The sequence below is a fragment of the Calidris pugnax genome, unplaced genomic scaffold (genome assembly GCF_001431845.1).
Source record: "Calidris pugnax isolate Ruff unplaced genomic scaffold, ASM143184v1 scaffold96, whole genome shotgun sequence".
In the NCBI taxonomy this organism is placed as follows: Eukaryota; Metazoa; Chordata; class Aves; order Charadriiformes; family Scolopacidae; genus Calidris; species Calidris pugnax.
In genome coordinates, this window is record NW_015090866.1 from 308,441 (window position 1) to 323,835 (window position 15,395).

General features: G+C 52.9%; 1 protein-coding gene across 1 annotated transcript in view; it reads left to right on the forward strand.

The window, feature by feature from the left end:
* The first annotated feature begins 1,398 nt into the window (after nucleotides 1-1,398).
* ZC3HC1 (zinc finger, C3HC-type containing 1) overlaps nucleotides 1,399-15,395 on the forward strand; it is a 15,193-nt gene continuing 1,196 nt past the window's right edge. Inside the window, exons 1-8 of the mRNA XM_014945428.1 lie at nucleotides 1,399-1,505; nucleotides 1,832-1,982; nucleotides 5,599-5,682; nucleotides 6,243-6,370; nucleotides 8,691-8,848; nucleotides 10,785-11,010; nucleotides 13,150-13,356; nucleotides 13,568-13,777. Of these exons, the coding sequence (XP_014800914.1) occupies nucleotides 1,440-1,505; nucleotides 1,832-1,982; nucleotides 5,599-5,682; nucleotides 6,243-6,370; nucleotides 8,691-8,848; nucleotides 10,785-11,010; nucleotides 13,150-13,356; nucleotides 13,568-13,777 (1,230 nt within the window). The 5' untranslated portion in view covers nucleotides 1,399-1,439. The remainder of the gene's footprint in view (nucleotides 1,506-1,831; nucleotides 1,983-5,598; nucleotides 5,683-6,242; nucleotides 6,371-8,690; nucleotides 8,849-10,784; nucleotides 11,011-13,149; nucleotides 13,357-13,567; nucleotides 13,778-15,395) is intronic.

Here is a 15,395-nt window from a genome sequence, read left to right on the forward strand (position 1 = left end):
GGAGGTGGGGGGCGAGGTTGTGTGGGGCCCTCAAAGTTATTGTTGGGGGCACTGGGAGACGGTGGGAGTCGTTGGAGGGTGGTGGAGAGCACTGGGAGGTATTGGGAGTTATTATGGGAGGGGGGTACTGGGAGAAGGGGGCGCTGGGGTGTGATGGGAGAGAGTGGGAATTACGGGGGGGGAACGGCACTGGGAGGTGGAGGGCACTGGGAGGAGGTGCTGGTGGGATTAAGGGACACTGGGAGACCGTACTGGTGGGACTAAGGAGCACGGGGAGGCTGTACTGGAGGGACTATGAAGCACTGGGAGTAGTGGAGAGACTTGGGGGTACTGGGAGGCAGTACTGGTGGTACTGGTTGGACTAAGAGGTAGAGGAAAGCAGTACTGGAGGTACTGGGAGTACTGGAGAGACTCAGGGGCACTGGGAGACAGTACTGGGGGCACTGGGAGTTCTGGAGGGACTCAGAGGCATAGGGAGGCAATACTGGAGGGAATAGGAGGCAGTGGGAATACTGGAGAGACTCAGGTGCACTGGAAGGCTGTACTGGTGCTGCTGGAAGTATTGGAGGGATTAAGCACAGGAAGACAGTAGCAGAAACTGAGAGATACTGGGACACTGGGAGGCAGTAGTGGGCAGTTGGGAGGCACTGGTGTGCACTGGGAGAGCAGGGGAAGGTAAGTGACCTGTAGAATTTGGGTGTTCCTGCAGCCAGAGTGAGCTGAACTGGCCAAGTACTGGGGCTCCTGAACCAAAAAAATGTGGGGTCACACCTTGGGGATGCACTGAGAGTCACAGGAGATACTGGTGGGTGCTGGAGAGGCTGGAAGGCACTGGGAGCACTGGGTGGCTGACTTTTTGGGGTACCTCACTAAAACCAAGCAGCCATGGTCACCCTCAGAGGCACGGTTCACCCTTGACCCAACCATCCCTGGATTTTGACCCTTGGAGGGGTGTTGGGGAGAGGCCAAAGGGCAGCACTTACCATGGGGCTGGCATTCCGGTCACAGAGACCCACATTCCAGCCACGGATGCCTGTTTTGGGGGCTTGGGAATGTCCCCAATTTCAGAGACATCCCACAATCATTAGTCTCCCTTCACCAGGCTCAGAAAACAAATTCCTGTTGCTTCCTTGTCACACCAAATCCCCACCTGCCACTTCTGTTGGTCGTGGTGAAACATTTAATGCGTGCCTTTTTTGTTGCATTATATTTTTTTAATTGGTTGATTAGTAAAGTAATTAAAAGTCAGGGCTTAAGAGCTACCGGAGAAGGGGTTCTTGTAAGGGTAAGCCTGAAGGACGAGGGGGTAGAAATCGGTCTGTGCATTTTTTATTAATGAAACCTTTACAGGATGTTGCGGATGCTTCTCTTGCTGACTTGCTCTTCCTTTTAGGAAGGACACATCCGACTGGTCGGAGTCGGCTAATGGATCTTCTCAAATGGATGCTCTCTCCTTGGAATCCACCAGCAAGGAAGCTTATTTCAGCAGAGTAGAAACATTCACCATATCCTTTCTGATGCTGAGCTTCCAGCAGGTTCCTCCTTCATAGAATCATAGAATTGCCCAGGCCAGAAGGGACCTCCAAAGGTCATCCAGTCCGACCCCCCCGCAGTCAGCAGGGACACCCCCAACTAGACCAGGTTGCCCAGGGCCTCGTCGAGCCTCACCTTGAATATCTCCAGGGATGGGGCCTCAACCACCTCCCTGGGCAACCTGTTCCAGTGCTCCACTTCTTGGAAGCTTTTCTTCTTCTTTGGCCCAAATAAACCGTGGCCAAAGCTTTGCCTGGTCAAGCTGTAATTTTGGGTGTTTTATCCTTAACGTGAGCACCCGCTGAAGTGGGCGGGCAAACCCCATGAGCTGTCCCCCTTGGTTTGTGCCAAGTATGGCTGGACCAACGTGGAGTGTGACATGCTGAAGTGCTCCAGCTGCCAGGCCTTCCTCTGCGTGAGCCTCCAGCTCGCCTTTGACTTCAACAAGTGTATGTATGCTGGGCTCTGGTGGGTACAGGGAGTGGGCTGTAGGGTTTAGGGGGGTGGTTGTGCCTTGCTGTGTGTCTAAACATGTATGCTGGGCTCTGGTGGGTACAGGGAGCGGGCTGTAGCGTTTGGAGGGTGGTTGTGCCTTGCTGTGTGTCTAAACAACTCATGGAATCACAGAATTGTCAGAGTTGGAAGGGACCTCTAGAGATCATCTAGTCCAACCCCCCTGCTAAAGCAGGGTTGCCCAGAGCACATCACTCAGGAGCATCCAGGTGGGGCTTGAAGATCTCCAGAGAAGGGGACTCCACGCCCTCCCTGGGCAGCCTGTGCCAGGGCTCTGCCACCCTCACAGGAAAGAAGTTCTTCCTCAGATTTGAGTGGAACTTCCCATGGTCCAGCTTGTGCCTGTTGCCCCTCGTCCTGTCACTGGGAACCACTGAAAAGAGTCCAGCTCCATCCTCCTTCAACCCACCCTTTAGATCCTTGTCAGCATTAATAAGGTCTCCCCTCAGCCTTCTCTTCTCCAGACTAAAGAGTCCCAGCTCTCTCAGCCTTTCCTCATCAGGGAGATGCTCCAATCCCTCCATCATCTTTGTAGCCCTATGCTGGACTCTCTCCAGTAGTTCCCTGTCCCTCTTGAACTGGGGAGCCCAAAACTGGATGTGGTATTCCAGTTGTGGCCTCACCAGGGCAGAGCAGAGGGGGAGAATGACCTCCCTCGACCTACTGGCCACACTCTTCCTTACACAGCCCAGGATTCCATTGGCCTCTTGGCCACAAGGGCACATTGCTGGCTCATGGAGAGTTTACTGTCTACCAGGACCCCCAGATCCTTCTCCTCAGAAGTGCTTTCCAGCAGGTCCACCCCTAACCTCTACTGGTGCCTGGCGTTCTTCCTCCCCAGGTGCAGGATCCTCCACTTGCCATTGTTGAACCTCATTAGGTTCCCGTAGTCTTGTCTTGGGTGGTGCTGAGTGTTTAATATCTCTGAAAATAAAGTGCAAATTGATATATTTTCTTTAGTTTGTGAGAAATTGGTAAAATTTCCTGCTTCTGTTGTCAGAGATGGGCTAGAATAGAATAGTTCCAGTTGGACACAATGATCATCACAGACCCCTTCCAACTTCAGGACTGATCAGATGTTAAATCATATTATTAAGGGTGTTATCATATTATTAAGGGTGTTGTCCAAATGCCTCTTAATGGGTGCAGGATCCTCCACTTGCCATTGTTGAACCTCATTAGGTTCCCGTAGTCTTGTCTTGGGTGGTGCTGAGTGTTTAATATCTCTGAAAATAAAGTGCAAATTGATATATTTTCTTTAGTTTGTGAGAAATTGGTAAAATTTCCTGCTTCTGTTGTCAGAGATGGGCTAGAATAGAATAGTTCCAGTTGGACACAATGATCATCACAGACCCCTTCCAACTTCAGGACTGATCAGATGTTAAATCATATTATTAAGGGTGTTATCATATTTTTAAGGGTGTTGTCCAAATGCCTCTTAAACACTGCCAGGCACAGGGCATCGACCACCTCTTTAGGAAGCCTGTTCCAGTGTGTGACCACCCTCTTGGAAAAGAAATGCTTCTTAATATCAAGTCTGAACCTCCCCTGATGCACCTCTGAGCCATTCCCACATGTCCTATCACAGGATCTCAGGGAGAAAAGCTCAGCACCTCCCTCTGCTTCCCCTCCTCAGGAAGCTGGAGAGAGCAATGAGGTTGCCCCTCAGCCCCCTTTTTCTCCAAACCAGACAAACCCAGAGTCCTCAGCTGCTCTTTGTGAGCCACAGGATGGTGATGGCCTGTGCTTTATCACCTGCCCAGACCCTTACTTTCCTTTACCTGTATCTTTCCTCTGCAGAAAGATATTTATTACCCCACCACAAATGTGTGTCATCTCCACTTCTCAATTTTCTTGACTGCAGGTCCCTGCTTTCCTTATCTGGAAGGCAGCAGAGAGTGTAGCCCCGATGTCTGACGGACACAGCGTGGGCTGTGTATGATGGGGAGCTGCATGAGCATTTCCTTTTTGGGTCACTCTGGATATTGATGTCCACTGTTTGTTCAGACTATCTTTTTTAAATAAACCTTGGCCTAATTATCCTGTTGGTAACAGCGCTGGTTTGGGAAGGTCTAAAATAATCAGAAGGTGGAAGAAGGGGTTGAAAAAATCAAGTATTTGGTTCTGGAAGGTGTGAATAAGTTAAATATCAAATCTTTTCTTGGGGGGGGAAGCTTGGTTTCTAGACATGGCTGTGATTTGGCTTCTACAGCCCGGGGTGAAGGGGTCAAGTGAGTTAGCCAGGGACTGGCAGCAGCCCAGGAGGTTCCCTGATGCACCTCTGAGCCCTTCCCACAAGTCCTATCACAGGATCTCAGGGAGAAAAGCTCAGCACCTCCCTGGAAAAGAAATGCTTCTTAATATCAAGTCTGAACCTCCCCTGATGCACCTCTGAGCCATTCCCACATGTCCTATCACAGGATCTCAGGGAGAAAAGCTCAGCACCTCCCTCTGCTTCCCCTCCTCAGGAAGCTGGAGAGAGCAATGAGGTTGCCCCTCAGCCCCCTTTTTCTCCAAACCAGACAAACCCAGAGTCCTCAGCTGCTCTTTGTGAGCCACAGGATGGTGATGGCCTGTGCTTTATCACCTGCCCAGACCCTTACTTTCCTTTACCTGTATCTTTCCTCTGCAGAAAGATATTTATTACCCCACCACAAATGTGTGTCATCTCCACTTCTCAATTTTCTTGACTGCAGGTCCCTGCTTTCCTTATCTGGAAGGCAGCAGAGAGTGTAGCCCCGATGTCTGACGGACACAGCGTGGGCTGTGTATGATGGGGAGCTGCATGAGCATTTCCTTTTTGGGTCACTCTGGATATTGATGTCCACTGTTTGTTCAGACTATCTTTTTTAAATAAACCTTGGCCTAATTATCCTGTTGGTAACAGCGCTGGTTTGGGAAGGTCTAAAATAATCAGAAGGTGGAAGAAGGGGTTGAAAAAATCAAGTATTTGGTTCTGGAAGGTGTGAATAAGTTAAATATCAAATCTTTTCTTGGGGGGGGAAGCTTGGTTTCTAGACATGGCTGTGATTTGGCTTCTACAGCCCGGGGTGAAGGGGTCAAGTGAGTTAGCCAGGGACTGGCAGCAGCCCAGGAGGTAAAACTGGCAAGAGCAGGTGGTTCTTGTGCTGGTGGTTGATTTGAGCTGTGTTTCCACCGTGCTGCTGTGCAGTGGGGCAGGCTCCCCCCACTCCATGGTCACCTTGCCTGGAAACAGGAGGGGATTTTAGCTGGAGGGAGGTGGAACTGCACTGGTGACACTTGCTGTTGTGGAGATAACCCCTTGGGCCAGGCTGCCTTCGCTGCTACAGGAGCCACCGCTCCATGGTTGCCCGTGGGGAGGCTGAAGGTGCAGCAGCTCCTTTTGGTGGGGAAGGAGATGAGTCTGAGGTGAGAGCTTCAGGCTCTGCAAGCTACAGCCTCGGGTGGCATGTTCAACAAGAGGAGCAGGGAAGCCCTCGTAGCACTACCTTCCTCTCCTGGCTTGGTTTTCCCAACTATTCCCTGAGGAGGTGGCTCCACAGGGGAGTAGAAAAGAGCTTTGCCTTGCAGATAAGGAGCGCTGCGTGGAGCTGAAGAAGGCCTTGTGCACTGCTCATGAGAAGTTCTGCTTCTGGCCAGACAGCCCTTGCCCAGGTTGGTGTCTCCGAGCCTTCCCTAGCATGTGTGTCCAGCATTTATTCCCTTTTTTCCTTCCTTTCTGTCGCTGCTCTTGTCTCCCATTGTAGGAATTGTGGTTTCTCTTCAGATTCCCAAAAGCAGGCAGTGTCATCACAGTCCTCTTTTTTTTTCCTCCCTCGTGCAAATGATGAAACACACAGTGGCAAAGTGACATCTCTGAGCAGCCTCAGCAAATAAACAACTGAGCCACGGCTGGAGCCCCAGGCTGGGCTTTACCCACCCTCTCCTAACCTTCCTGTGTTTCTAGGGTGGTTAAAATGCTTTTTGGGTTGTAACTGGGAGGGGACAGGGGAGGCTGGATGACACAGGACTCTCAAAGGATGGTAGATCTCATCTTGAAAGCTGCGTTGCATGGGGAAGGGTGGTTGCAAAGGAAAAAGGCTGTGCTCAGCTTTTATTTGAAAAGCCAGGAGACCTTGTCTGGACTCATTTCCTCTCTTGCCCGGTGGGATAAGGAGAGGGTGAGAAAGCTGGTGGCACCACAGCTCAGGCCTCCTGTGTTTGCTTTCCCCAAGATCGCTTTGCCATGTTGCTGGTGGATGAACCCAGAGCCCTTCTCCAGGACTTCCTGGACCGCTTTCAGAGCCTGTGTCAGCTGGAGCTCCAGCTGCCCTCCCTCAGACCAGAAGACATGAAAAACATGGTGAGTTCGAGCCCCTGGTGATGATGCCAGACACCCCTGGGCTGTGCAAACCCTGACTGAAACACCTGAGAGATTCATATCGGAGATCCCAGCTTGCCAGGCAGGCACAGCTCAGCCATGCCTGGGCTCTGAGGGGTCTGTCATCACCATAGCTTTCTCCTTGGGCGTTCCCCGCGTGGTGGTTTCACCTGGTGCTTTTGGAAGCACATAAAAGGGAGTTTGGAAAGGCTCATCTGCCGTGCAAGCCCTTGACCAATGCAGAAACAGCTAGCTGATGTCACTTTGATGTTACTGGTGGAAACTGGGCTATAGTGCACATTTTCCAGCACATTATCGGAGATCCCAGCTTGCCAGGCAGGCACAGCTCAGCCATGCCTGGGCTCTGAGGGGTCTGTCATCACCATAGCTTTCTCCTTGGGCGTTCCCCGCGTGGTGGTTTCACCTGGTGCTTTTGGAAGCACATAAAAGGGAGTTTGGAAAGGCTCATCTGCCGTGCAAGCCCTTGACCAATGCAGAAACAGCTAGCTGATGTCACTTTGATGTTACTGGTGGAAACTGGGCTATAGTGCACATTTTCCAGCACGTGAGGTGCTCTCTGGTGCCCAGCAGAAGTTATTTGGGGTCTTACAGACTCCTTTGGGAGCTTTCCCTGGCAGCTCCCACCCTGCTTCGTTAGGTCCAAGCGCTCTTGAGATGCAGCAGCTTGTGGATACCCCCTCTAATGAGTGGCTGGGATCCCACTGGAGATGTTGTTCTAGGTGGGATTGGGAATTTGGGGGGCCAGAGGCTACCCCAGTGCAGATGAAGATGATGGAGCCTGGTACAGAGGGAGCTCCTCGTGCAAGGAGGCTCAGCAGGCAGGAGGGAAGAGCCGGAGCTACGGCAGGAGAGTCTGGAGCGTAGCCACAGCCAGGAGCAAGCATGGGATTGCCTCCTCCTAGGGACCTGGCCAGGTCCTGCTCTTCTCAAGCCAAGTCTGGCTCGTTGGGCACTCGCTGGCCAGGAAACAGATGGCTCTGAGCAGCGAGAAGCCATATGGGAACTGGGGGAACTCTTCATCCATTCAGCAGAAATCATAGAGGTGTTTTGTGGTTGCCACCGTGGGCTGGCTGAGCTAGGAAACCCATCGGAGCCCCTCAAGAAGAGATGGCATAAAGTCAGCAGATGTATTGTGTCTCCACATCTAACCCCTCAGCTGTCCCACTAACAGCAAGGTCTGGAGCCCAGTTGACAGCCTTTGGGGACTCTTCTCTTCTCGCTGTGTCCCAGCAATGGCCCCAGAAGTGCTCACAGTTTTCCTGAGCACAGCCCCTGCTGCCTCCCTGGGAGCAGAGGGACACGTTGGGGTTGTTGGGCTTGTGTTTGCCATGAGAGGCAGAGTTGTGACCTGCTCTGCTGTCCCCACGCATGATCAGGGGAAGCTAAATGGTGCTTAAAAAGAGTTCACGCAATGGGAAAGGTCAGGAGGGCACAAGGTGGGATGAAGCCATCACTCTGTGTGGCTTTTGCCTGTTAACCAGAGTAGAAACGCTGAGGGTGCTGGTTCATGCACCCAGCCTTTTCAGGGAGTGAAAAAAGGATTTTTCTCCATGTAGGACATGGTTTGTGAGTAGAAACGGTGTATTTTATCAGGCTCTGCCACCTTTCTCTGTCTTGCAGTCCCTGACAGAGGAGAAGATCAGTCTGCTCCTTTTATTATCCTTAATGGTTGCAGCTAGGTTGAGCTCTAGCTGTGCTTTGGCTCTCCTTATTTTCTCCCTGCATAGCTTTGTTACATTTTTGTAGTCTTCATGAGAGGTCTGCCCCCTCTTCCAGAGGTTGTAGACTCTCTTTTTGGTTTTGAGATCTAGCAAGAGATCCCTATTTAGCCAGGCTGGCCTCCTACCCTGCCTACTTGTTTTTTGGCACATGGGAACAGCCTGCTCCTGTGCCTTTGAAACTTCTTTTTTGAAGTATGTCCATCCTTCCTGGACTCCTATGTCCTTAAGGGCATCTTCCCAAGGGATTTCGTCTAACAACCTTCTGAACAGATTAAAGTTTGCCCTCCGGAAGTCTAAGGTGGCAGTTTTGGTAGCCTTTTTCCTTGTTTTTCCAAAGATAGAGTTCACACAATGGGAAAGGTCAGGAGGGCACAAGGTGGGATGAAGCCATCACTCTGTGTGGCTTTTGCCTGTTAACCAGAGTAGAAACGCTGAGGGTGCTGGTTCATGCACCCAGCCTTTTCAGGGAGTGAAAAAAGGATTTTTCTCCATGTAGGACATGGTTTGTGAGTAGAAACGGTGTATTTTATCAGGCTCTGCCACCTTTCTCTGTCTTGCAGTCCCTGACAGAGGAGAAGATCAGTCTGCTCCTCCAGCTGATCGGGGACGAACTGGAGCACAAAACGGAGGGAGAGAAATCACCCATGAAGTTTGCTACAGAAATCCTGCAGGTGCACGTTCCTGCCTGCATCTTGGCACTCTGCGGCTGGACGTGCAGGTGGGTAGTTGGGGAAGGACCGATACAGAAGTGTCTGCTGTGCTTTGGTTTGGACTAGATGATCTTAAAGATCCCTTCCAACCTGGACAATTCTATGACTTTTTGGTTGCTGGTGAAACCTGTTAGAGACTGGAGGAATTTCACTGAATTTCACTGAATTTTTAGAGTTGGAAGGGACCATAGAGATCATCTAGTCCAACTCCCCTGCTAAAGCAGGACCACCCAGAGCTTGTCAGAGCATGTTACTCAGGAGCATCCAGGCGGGTCTTGAAAATCTCCAGAGAAGGGGACTCCACACCCTCCCTGGGCAGCCTGTTCCAGGGCTCTGCCACCCTCACCGTGAAGAAGTTTCTCCTCATATTTGAGTGGAACCTCTTATGTTCCAACTCGTGCCTGTTGCCCCTCGTCCTGTCACCGGGAACCACTGAAAAGAGTCTGGCTCCCTCCTCCTTCAACCCACCCTTGAGATCCTTGTCAGCATTAATAAGGTCTCCCCCCAGTCTTCTCTTCTCCAGACTAAAGAGTCCCAGCTCTTTCAGCCTCTCCTCATAAGGGAGATGCTCCAGTCCTTGAATCATCTTTGTAGCCCTACGCTGGACTCTTTCCAGTAGTTCCCTGTCCCTCTTGAACTGGGGAGCCCAGAACTGGACGCAGGATTCCAGTTGTAGCCTCACCAGTGCAGAGTAGAGGGGCAGAATGACCTCCCTCAACCTACTGGCCACACTCTTCCCTACACAGCCCAGGATTCCGTTGGCCTTCCTGGCCACAAGGATGCAGATGTCCCTCCTGTGAAATGTTCAATATCCTGTATTTCCCTATTTTCTTATTCTCTCCAGCCACTAAAATTACAGGCATCCAGAAACCCCAGTGCAAAGCTATCTAATCATAGAATGGTTTGGGTTGGAAGAGATCACCAAGTTCCAAACCCCTGCCCTGGGCAGGAACACCTCCCACCAGACCAGGTTGCTCCAAGCCCCCTCCAACCTGGCCTTGAAACAAGTTCCAAATCCCTTGTCCTGGGCAGGGACATCTCCCACCAGAACAGGTTGCTCCAAGCCCCCTCCAACCTGGCCTTGAACCCCTCCAGGGATGGGGCAGCCACAGCTTCTCTGGGCAACCTGGGCCAGGCTCTCACCACCCCCACAGTAAAGAATTTCTTTGTGAAATCTCATCTAAATGTCCTATCTTTCATTTAAAAACTGTTACCCCTTGTCGCATCATTCCACTCCCTCATTTATGAGTCCCTCCCCAAAAATCTAAATCTAAAATAGATGTCTCTCTGAGACAGCAAGGAGTCTGAAAGAACCGAGCTGTCAGTTGCTCCTCTTGTTGGTGATTTAGATGTTGAAGTCAGTCCCTGAAATGTCATCCTTGGTGCTGCTTTCATTGCTCCTCAGGCCTGTGGGAAGAGAGGGAAAGTTTGTGACCTGATGGTCCATGCTTCCCAAAGCGTGTGCTGTGAGGAGAACAGCTACACTGTTTGGGCCTGAGGAAGAGCTTGCTGAAGGTGAAGCAATCTCTGATGGTGCAGGCTGGAAAAGGGGCTTACGGTGGGGAAGAGCAGGTCTGCTGTGGCAGGTGGCAGTTCAGGGGCTGCTTGGGCAGTTCAGGAGCTGAGGATGGGGACATTCTCAGCTGATATGCCATGACTGAGCGTGCTTCTGCTTCATGGCAAGCCAAAATGTACCTGAGCCAGTTTAAATCAACACTTTGGTTGGGTTTTAATGGACTTATTTTACTTCTTAGCACACAGGGCTGCAAGAACAGTAAGTCTCTGCCTCAGCCCAGGGGTATTGATGTCTTGAAACGTGCTGGCTCAGGTGCCTCTTCCTGTGCTCTGCCAAATCCCTGCGTCTGTTCCGAAAGCTGTGAATTTTGGGGAAGGGCCCAGACTGGTCCCTGACCTTTTTCCTGTGACTTGGCTCTGTCTCCGCAGCTCCGCGTCTGGCTCCGTGCACCTCTCGGTGATCACCTGCTCCCGCTGCATGAGGAAGGTGGGACTGTGGGGCTTTCACCAGCTGGAATCTGGGGGGCAGGAGCTGGACTCCTGCAGCCCGAGCAGTGCTCCCCCGACACCTACCGAGCGCTTCCCACTCGTGCCCATGTCCCCACGCAGGATGCTCACGCGGAGCCAAGACACGCTCCCTCCGGGCTCCGAGCAGGTATGGCCCATCCTGGGATGTCTGGGTGCTACAGGGGCACGTAGGAGTCAAGACTGATATAATTTCTGGGGGCAGAGTGGCTGGAGAGCTGCCGGGCAGAAAAGGACCTGGGGGTGTTGGTCGACTGTCGGCTGAACATGAGCCAGCAGTGTGCCCAGGTGGCCAAGAAAGCCAACAGCATCCTGGCCTGTATCAGGAACAGCGTGGTGAGTAGGGCCCAAGAGGTGATTGTCCCCCTGTACTCAGCACTGGTGAGGCCTCACCTTGAGTACTGTGTCCAGTTTTGGGCCCCCTACCATAAAAAAGACATTGAGGTGCTGGAGCAGGTCCAGAGAAGGGCAACGAAACTGGTGAGGGGTCTGGAGAATAAGTCTTATGAGGAGAGGCTGAGGGAGCTGGGGGTGTTCAGCCTGGAGAAGAGGAGGCTGAGGGGAGACCTTATTGCTCTCTCCAACTCCCTGAAAGGAGGGTGTAGAGAGGTGGGGGTCGGTCTCTTTTCTCAAGTCACAGGCGACAGGACAAGAGGAAATGGCCTCAAGTTGTGCCGGGGGAGTGTCAGGCTGGATATTAGGAAAAATTTTTTCACTGAAAGGGTTCTCAGGCATTGGAATGGGCTGCCCAGGGAGGTGGTTGAGGCACCATCCCTGGAGGTGTTCAAAAGACGGGTTGATGTAGTGCTGGGAGGTATGGTTTAGTGATGGTGATGCTCCTTGTTTGTTGTGCGGGTGTCTATTTTTGTCAGTTAGGTTGACAGTTGGACAAGATGATCTTTAAGGTCCCTTCCAATCTAGAAGATTCTGTGATTCTGTGAATTTGGGTGTCCACCAGCTTTTGCCTTAAAAGGGGCTCATTTTGGTGCCATGTCTCCAGGTGTTGGCAATGGCCAACAGAATTGGGTTGCTGCTGCCTTTGCCCCTGCCCTTTGCAGGTCTCTGTCCTAGAATCATGGAATCATAGAATTTTCCAGGTTGGAAAGGACCTTTTGAGATCATGGAGCCCAACCATCAACCTAACACTGACAAAAACCCATCACTAACTCATGTCCCTCAGCACCACGTGTACCCATCTTTTGAATACCTCCAGGGATGGTGACTCCACCACTGCCCTGGGCAGCCTCTTCCAAGGATTGATAACCCTTTCAGTGTAAACATTTTTCCTAATATCCAATCTAAACCTCCCCTGGCACAACTTGAGGCCGTTTCCTCTTGTCCTATCACCTGTTCCTTGGGGGAAGAGACCAACCCCCAACCCCCCCCGGCTACCCCCTCCTTTCAGGGAGTTGGAGAGAGCAAGAAGGTCTCCCCTCAGCCTCCTTTTCTCCAGGCTGAACACCCCCAGCTCCCTCAGCTGCTCCTCAGAAGTTCTCCAGACCCTTCTCCTTGTGCTCCAGTGTTGCCCTTTTCTGGACACGCTCCAGCATCTCAAGGTCTTTTTTTTAATTTGTAGTGAGGGGCTCAAAACTGGACACAGCACTCAAGGTGGAGCCTCACCAGTGCCTCACCTCTCTCAGCCCTGTCAGAGGGCACAAAAATGGCCTTTCCAGCCAGCATCCTTGGTGTGAAGGGAAGGTGGCACCGCTCCTGTCAGGATGGCTGAGAAGACTTTGATCTCCTTTTCTGAGCTGGGTAGGGTCTCCCTCTCCCCTTCAGGCAGAGGACATGGTGGTGACCAGAGGAGCTCTATTAATTCCTAGAATCATAGAATGGTTTGGGTTGGAAGGGACCTTCAAGATCCTCTAGTTCCAAACCCCCTGCCCTGGGCAGGGACACCTCCCACCAGACCAGGTTGCTCCAAGCCCCCTCCAACCTGGCCTTGAACCCCTCCAGGGATGGGGCAGCCACAGCTTCTCTGGCCAACCTGGGCCAGGCTCTCACCACCCTCACAGCAAAGAACTTCATCCTGAGATCTCATCTAAATCTCCCCTCTTTCAGTTGAAAACCCTTCCTCCTCCTATGGCTCCCCTCCCTCATCAAGAGTCCCTCCCCATCTCTCCTGGAGCCCCTTGAGGGACTGGAAGGGGCTCTAAGATCTCCCCAGAGCCTTCTCTTCTCCCCAACTCTCTCAGCCTCTTAGGGGTGGTGCTCCAGCCCTTGGATCATCTTTGTGACCCTAAATTCCTTCTTCTTTCCCCACTGGCAGCATGAGAAGAGCCCGTCCCCGGCAATCTCTCGCCCGCGGGGTTGGGACTCTCCCATCCCCATGGACCGGAGTGAGTTGGAGGTGGCCAGCCCCACCCTGAGGAGCCGCCCTGTCACCCGCAGCATGGGGCAGGGGGACAACATGGAGGTGCCATCCAGTCCTCTCCGCAGAGCCAAGCGGGCACGGCTCTGCTCTTCCAGCAGCTCGGTGAGTGACCTCGATGGAGGCACAGGGGAGAGCCTGTGTGGGGAGGAGATGGATCTGGGCAGGGTGCTCCTGATCCAGGGACCAATGTTGTCACCGTAGCCAGCTCAGGGATGGTTTTCAGACACAGAGAGGGTTTTATTGTGTCACTGGAGTCTGTTTTAAACCATGTTGTTGCTGTCCTCCTCCTCTTGTCACCTCCTCCCCTACCTAGGACACCTCTTTGAGGAGCTTCTTTGACCCCAGCTCTCAGCATCGTGACTGGTGCCCCTGGGTCAACGCGGTGGAGGGAGGGGAAGCCCTGGAAGATGCCACCACCCAGACGGAGAAGGAACCTGTGAAGGCAGAGCCAGGCTGGCGAGTGGTTCTGAACACGCTCCTCGCCACCCGAAAGTGTGACAGAGTGCCTGAGACAGAGCCTGTGGTGAGTCTGTGGCATCCCCAACCCCAAAACCAAGCACTCAAACATTGCTTCCTCCAGCCTTGCCTGGGGCTTGAAGCCTACGGGCAGAATTTGGGGTTAGATCACAGAATCACAGAATTATCTAGGCTGGAAGAGACCCTCGGGATCATCGAGTCCAGCCATCCACCCTACTCTAAAGTTCTCCCCTACACCATATCCCCCAACACCACATCTAAACGTCCCTTAAACACAGCCAGGGATGGTGACTCAACCACCTCCCTGGGCAGCCCATTCCAACGCCTGACCACTCTCTCTGTGAAGAATTGTTTCCTAATGTCCAGTCTAAACCTACCCTGGTGCAACTTGAACCCATTACCCCTTGTCCTATCATCTGTAACTTGGGAGAAGAGACCGACCCCCGCCTCTCTACACCCTCCTTTCAGGGAGTTGTAGAGAGAGATAAGGTCTCCCCTCAGCCTCCTCTTCCCCAGACTGAACACCCCCAGCTCCCTCAGCCTCTCCTCATAAGACTTACTCTCCAGACCCCTCACAAGCTTCGTTGCCCTTCTCTGGACCCGCTCCAGTACCTCAATGTCTGTCTTGTGGTGGGGGGCCCAAAACTGGACACAGTACTCGAGATGGGCTTCGTTGGGGCTGAATGCAAACCCAGCTGGGTGCCAAGGACCCAAGCGTGTGTGTCTGCAGTGTCTCAGCGTCCTCTCTGGCTGCGCTGACAGTCTCTCGGCCAGGTCTCATCTGTTACAACGCTGAGTTGTGGGCAGATCTGCTCAAGGGCTGCTATAAATAACAGCCTTTCCCGAGCGGCTCAGCGCTGCCCGAGATCCAGTTTCACTTCCAGAGAGCTCCCAGCCCTCTCTGCTGACATCCTGACCACTGGTTCCTGCGGCCACCAGCCCCAGGCTGTTGGACCAGTGGCTTTGCTGAGCCAGGGGAGCAGAGCTGAGGTTGCAGCCCCCCTTCCCCAAGTGGCTGTGGAGCAGCTGGTTCCTGCCACCACTTCCCCAGGCCCCGTTATCCGCTTGGATTCCTCCCACTGGCTTCTCCTTGTTTTGCTTGGGGGTTGAGCTGCAGGGATTGGGGGAACAGTCCTGCTTCAGCATTTCATAGAATGGTTTGGGTTGGAAGGGACCTCAAAGATCATCGAGTTCCAACCCCCCTGCCATGGACAACGCTGAGTTGTGGGCAGATCTGCTCAAGGGCTGCTATAAATAACAGCCTTTCCCGAGCGGCTCAGCGCTGCCCGAGATCCAGTTTCACATCCAGAATGCTCCCAGCCCTCTCTGCTGACATCCTGACCACTGGTTCCTGCGGCCACCAGCCCCAGGCTGTTGGACCAGTGGCTTTGCTGAGCCAGGGGAGCAAATCTGAGGTTGCAGCCCCCCTCCCCGAGTGGCTGTGGAGCAGCTGGTTCCTGCCACCACCTCCCCAGGCCCTGTTATCCGCTTGGATTCCTCCCGCTGGCTTCTCCTTGCTTTGCTTGGGGGCTGTGCTGCAGGGATTGGGGGAGCAGTCCTGCTTCAGCATTTCATAGAATGGTTTGGGTTGGAAGGGACCTCAAAGATCATCGAGTTCCAACCCCCCTGCCATGGGCAGGGACACCTCCCACTAGAGCAGGTTG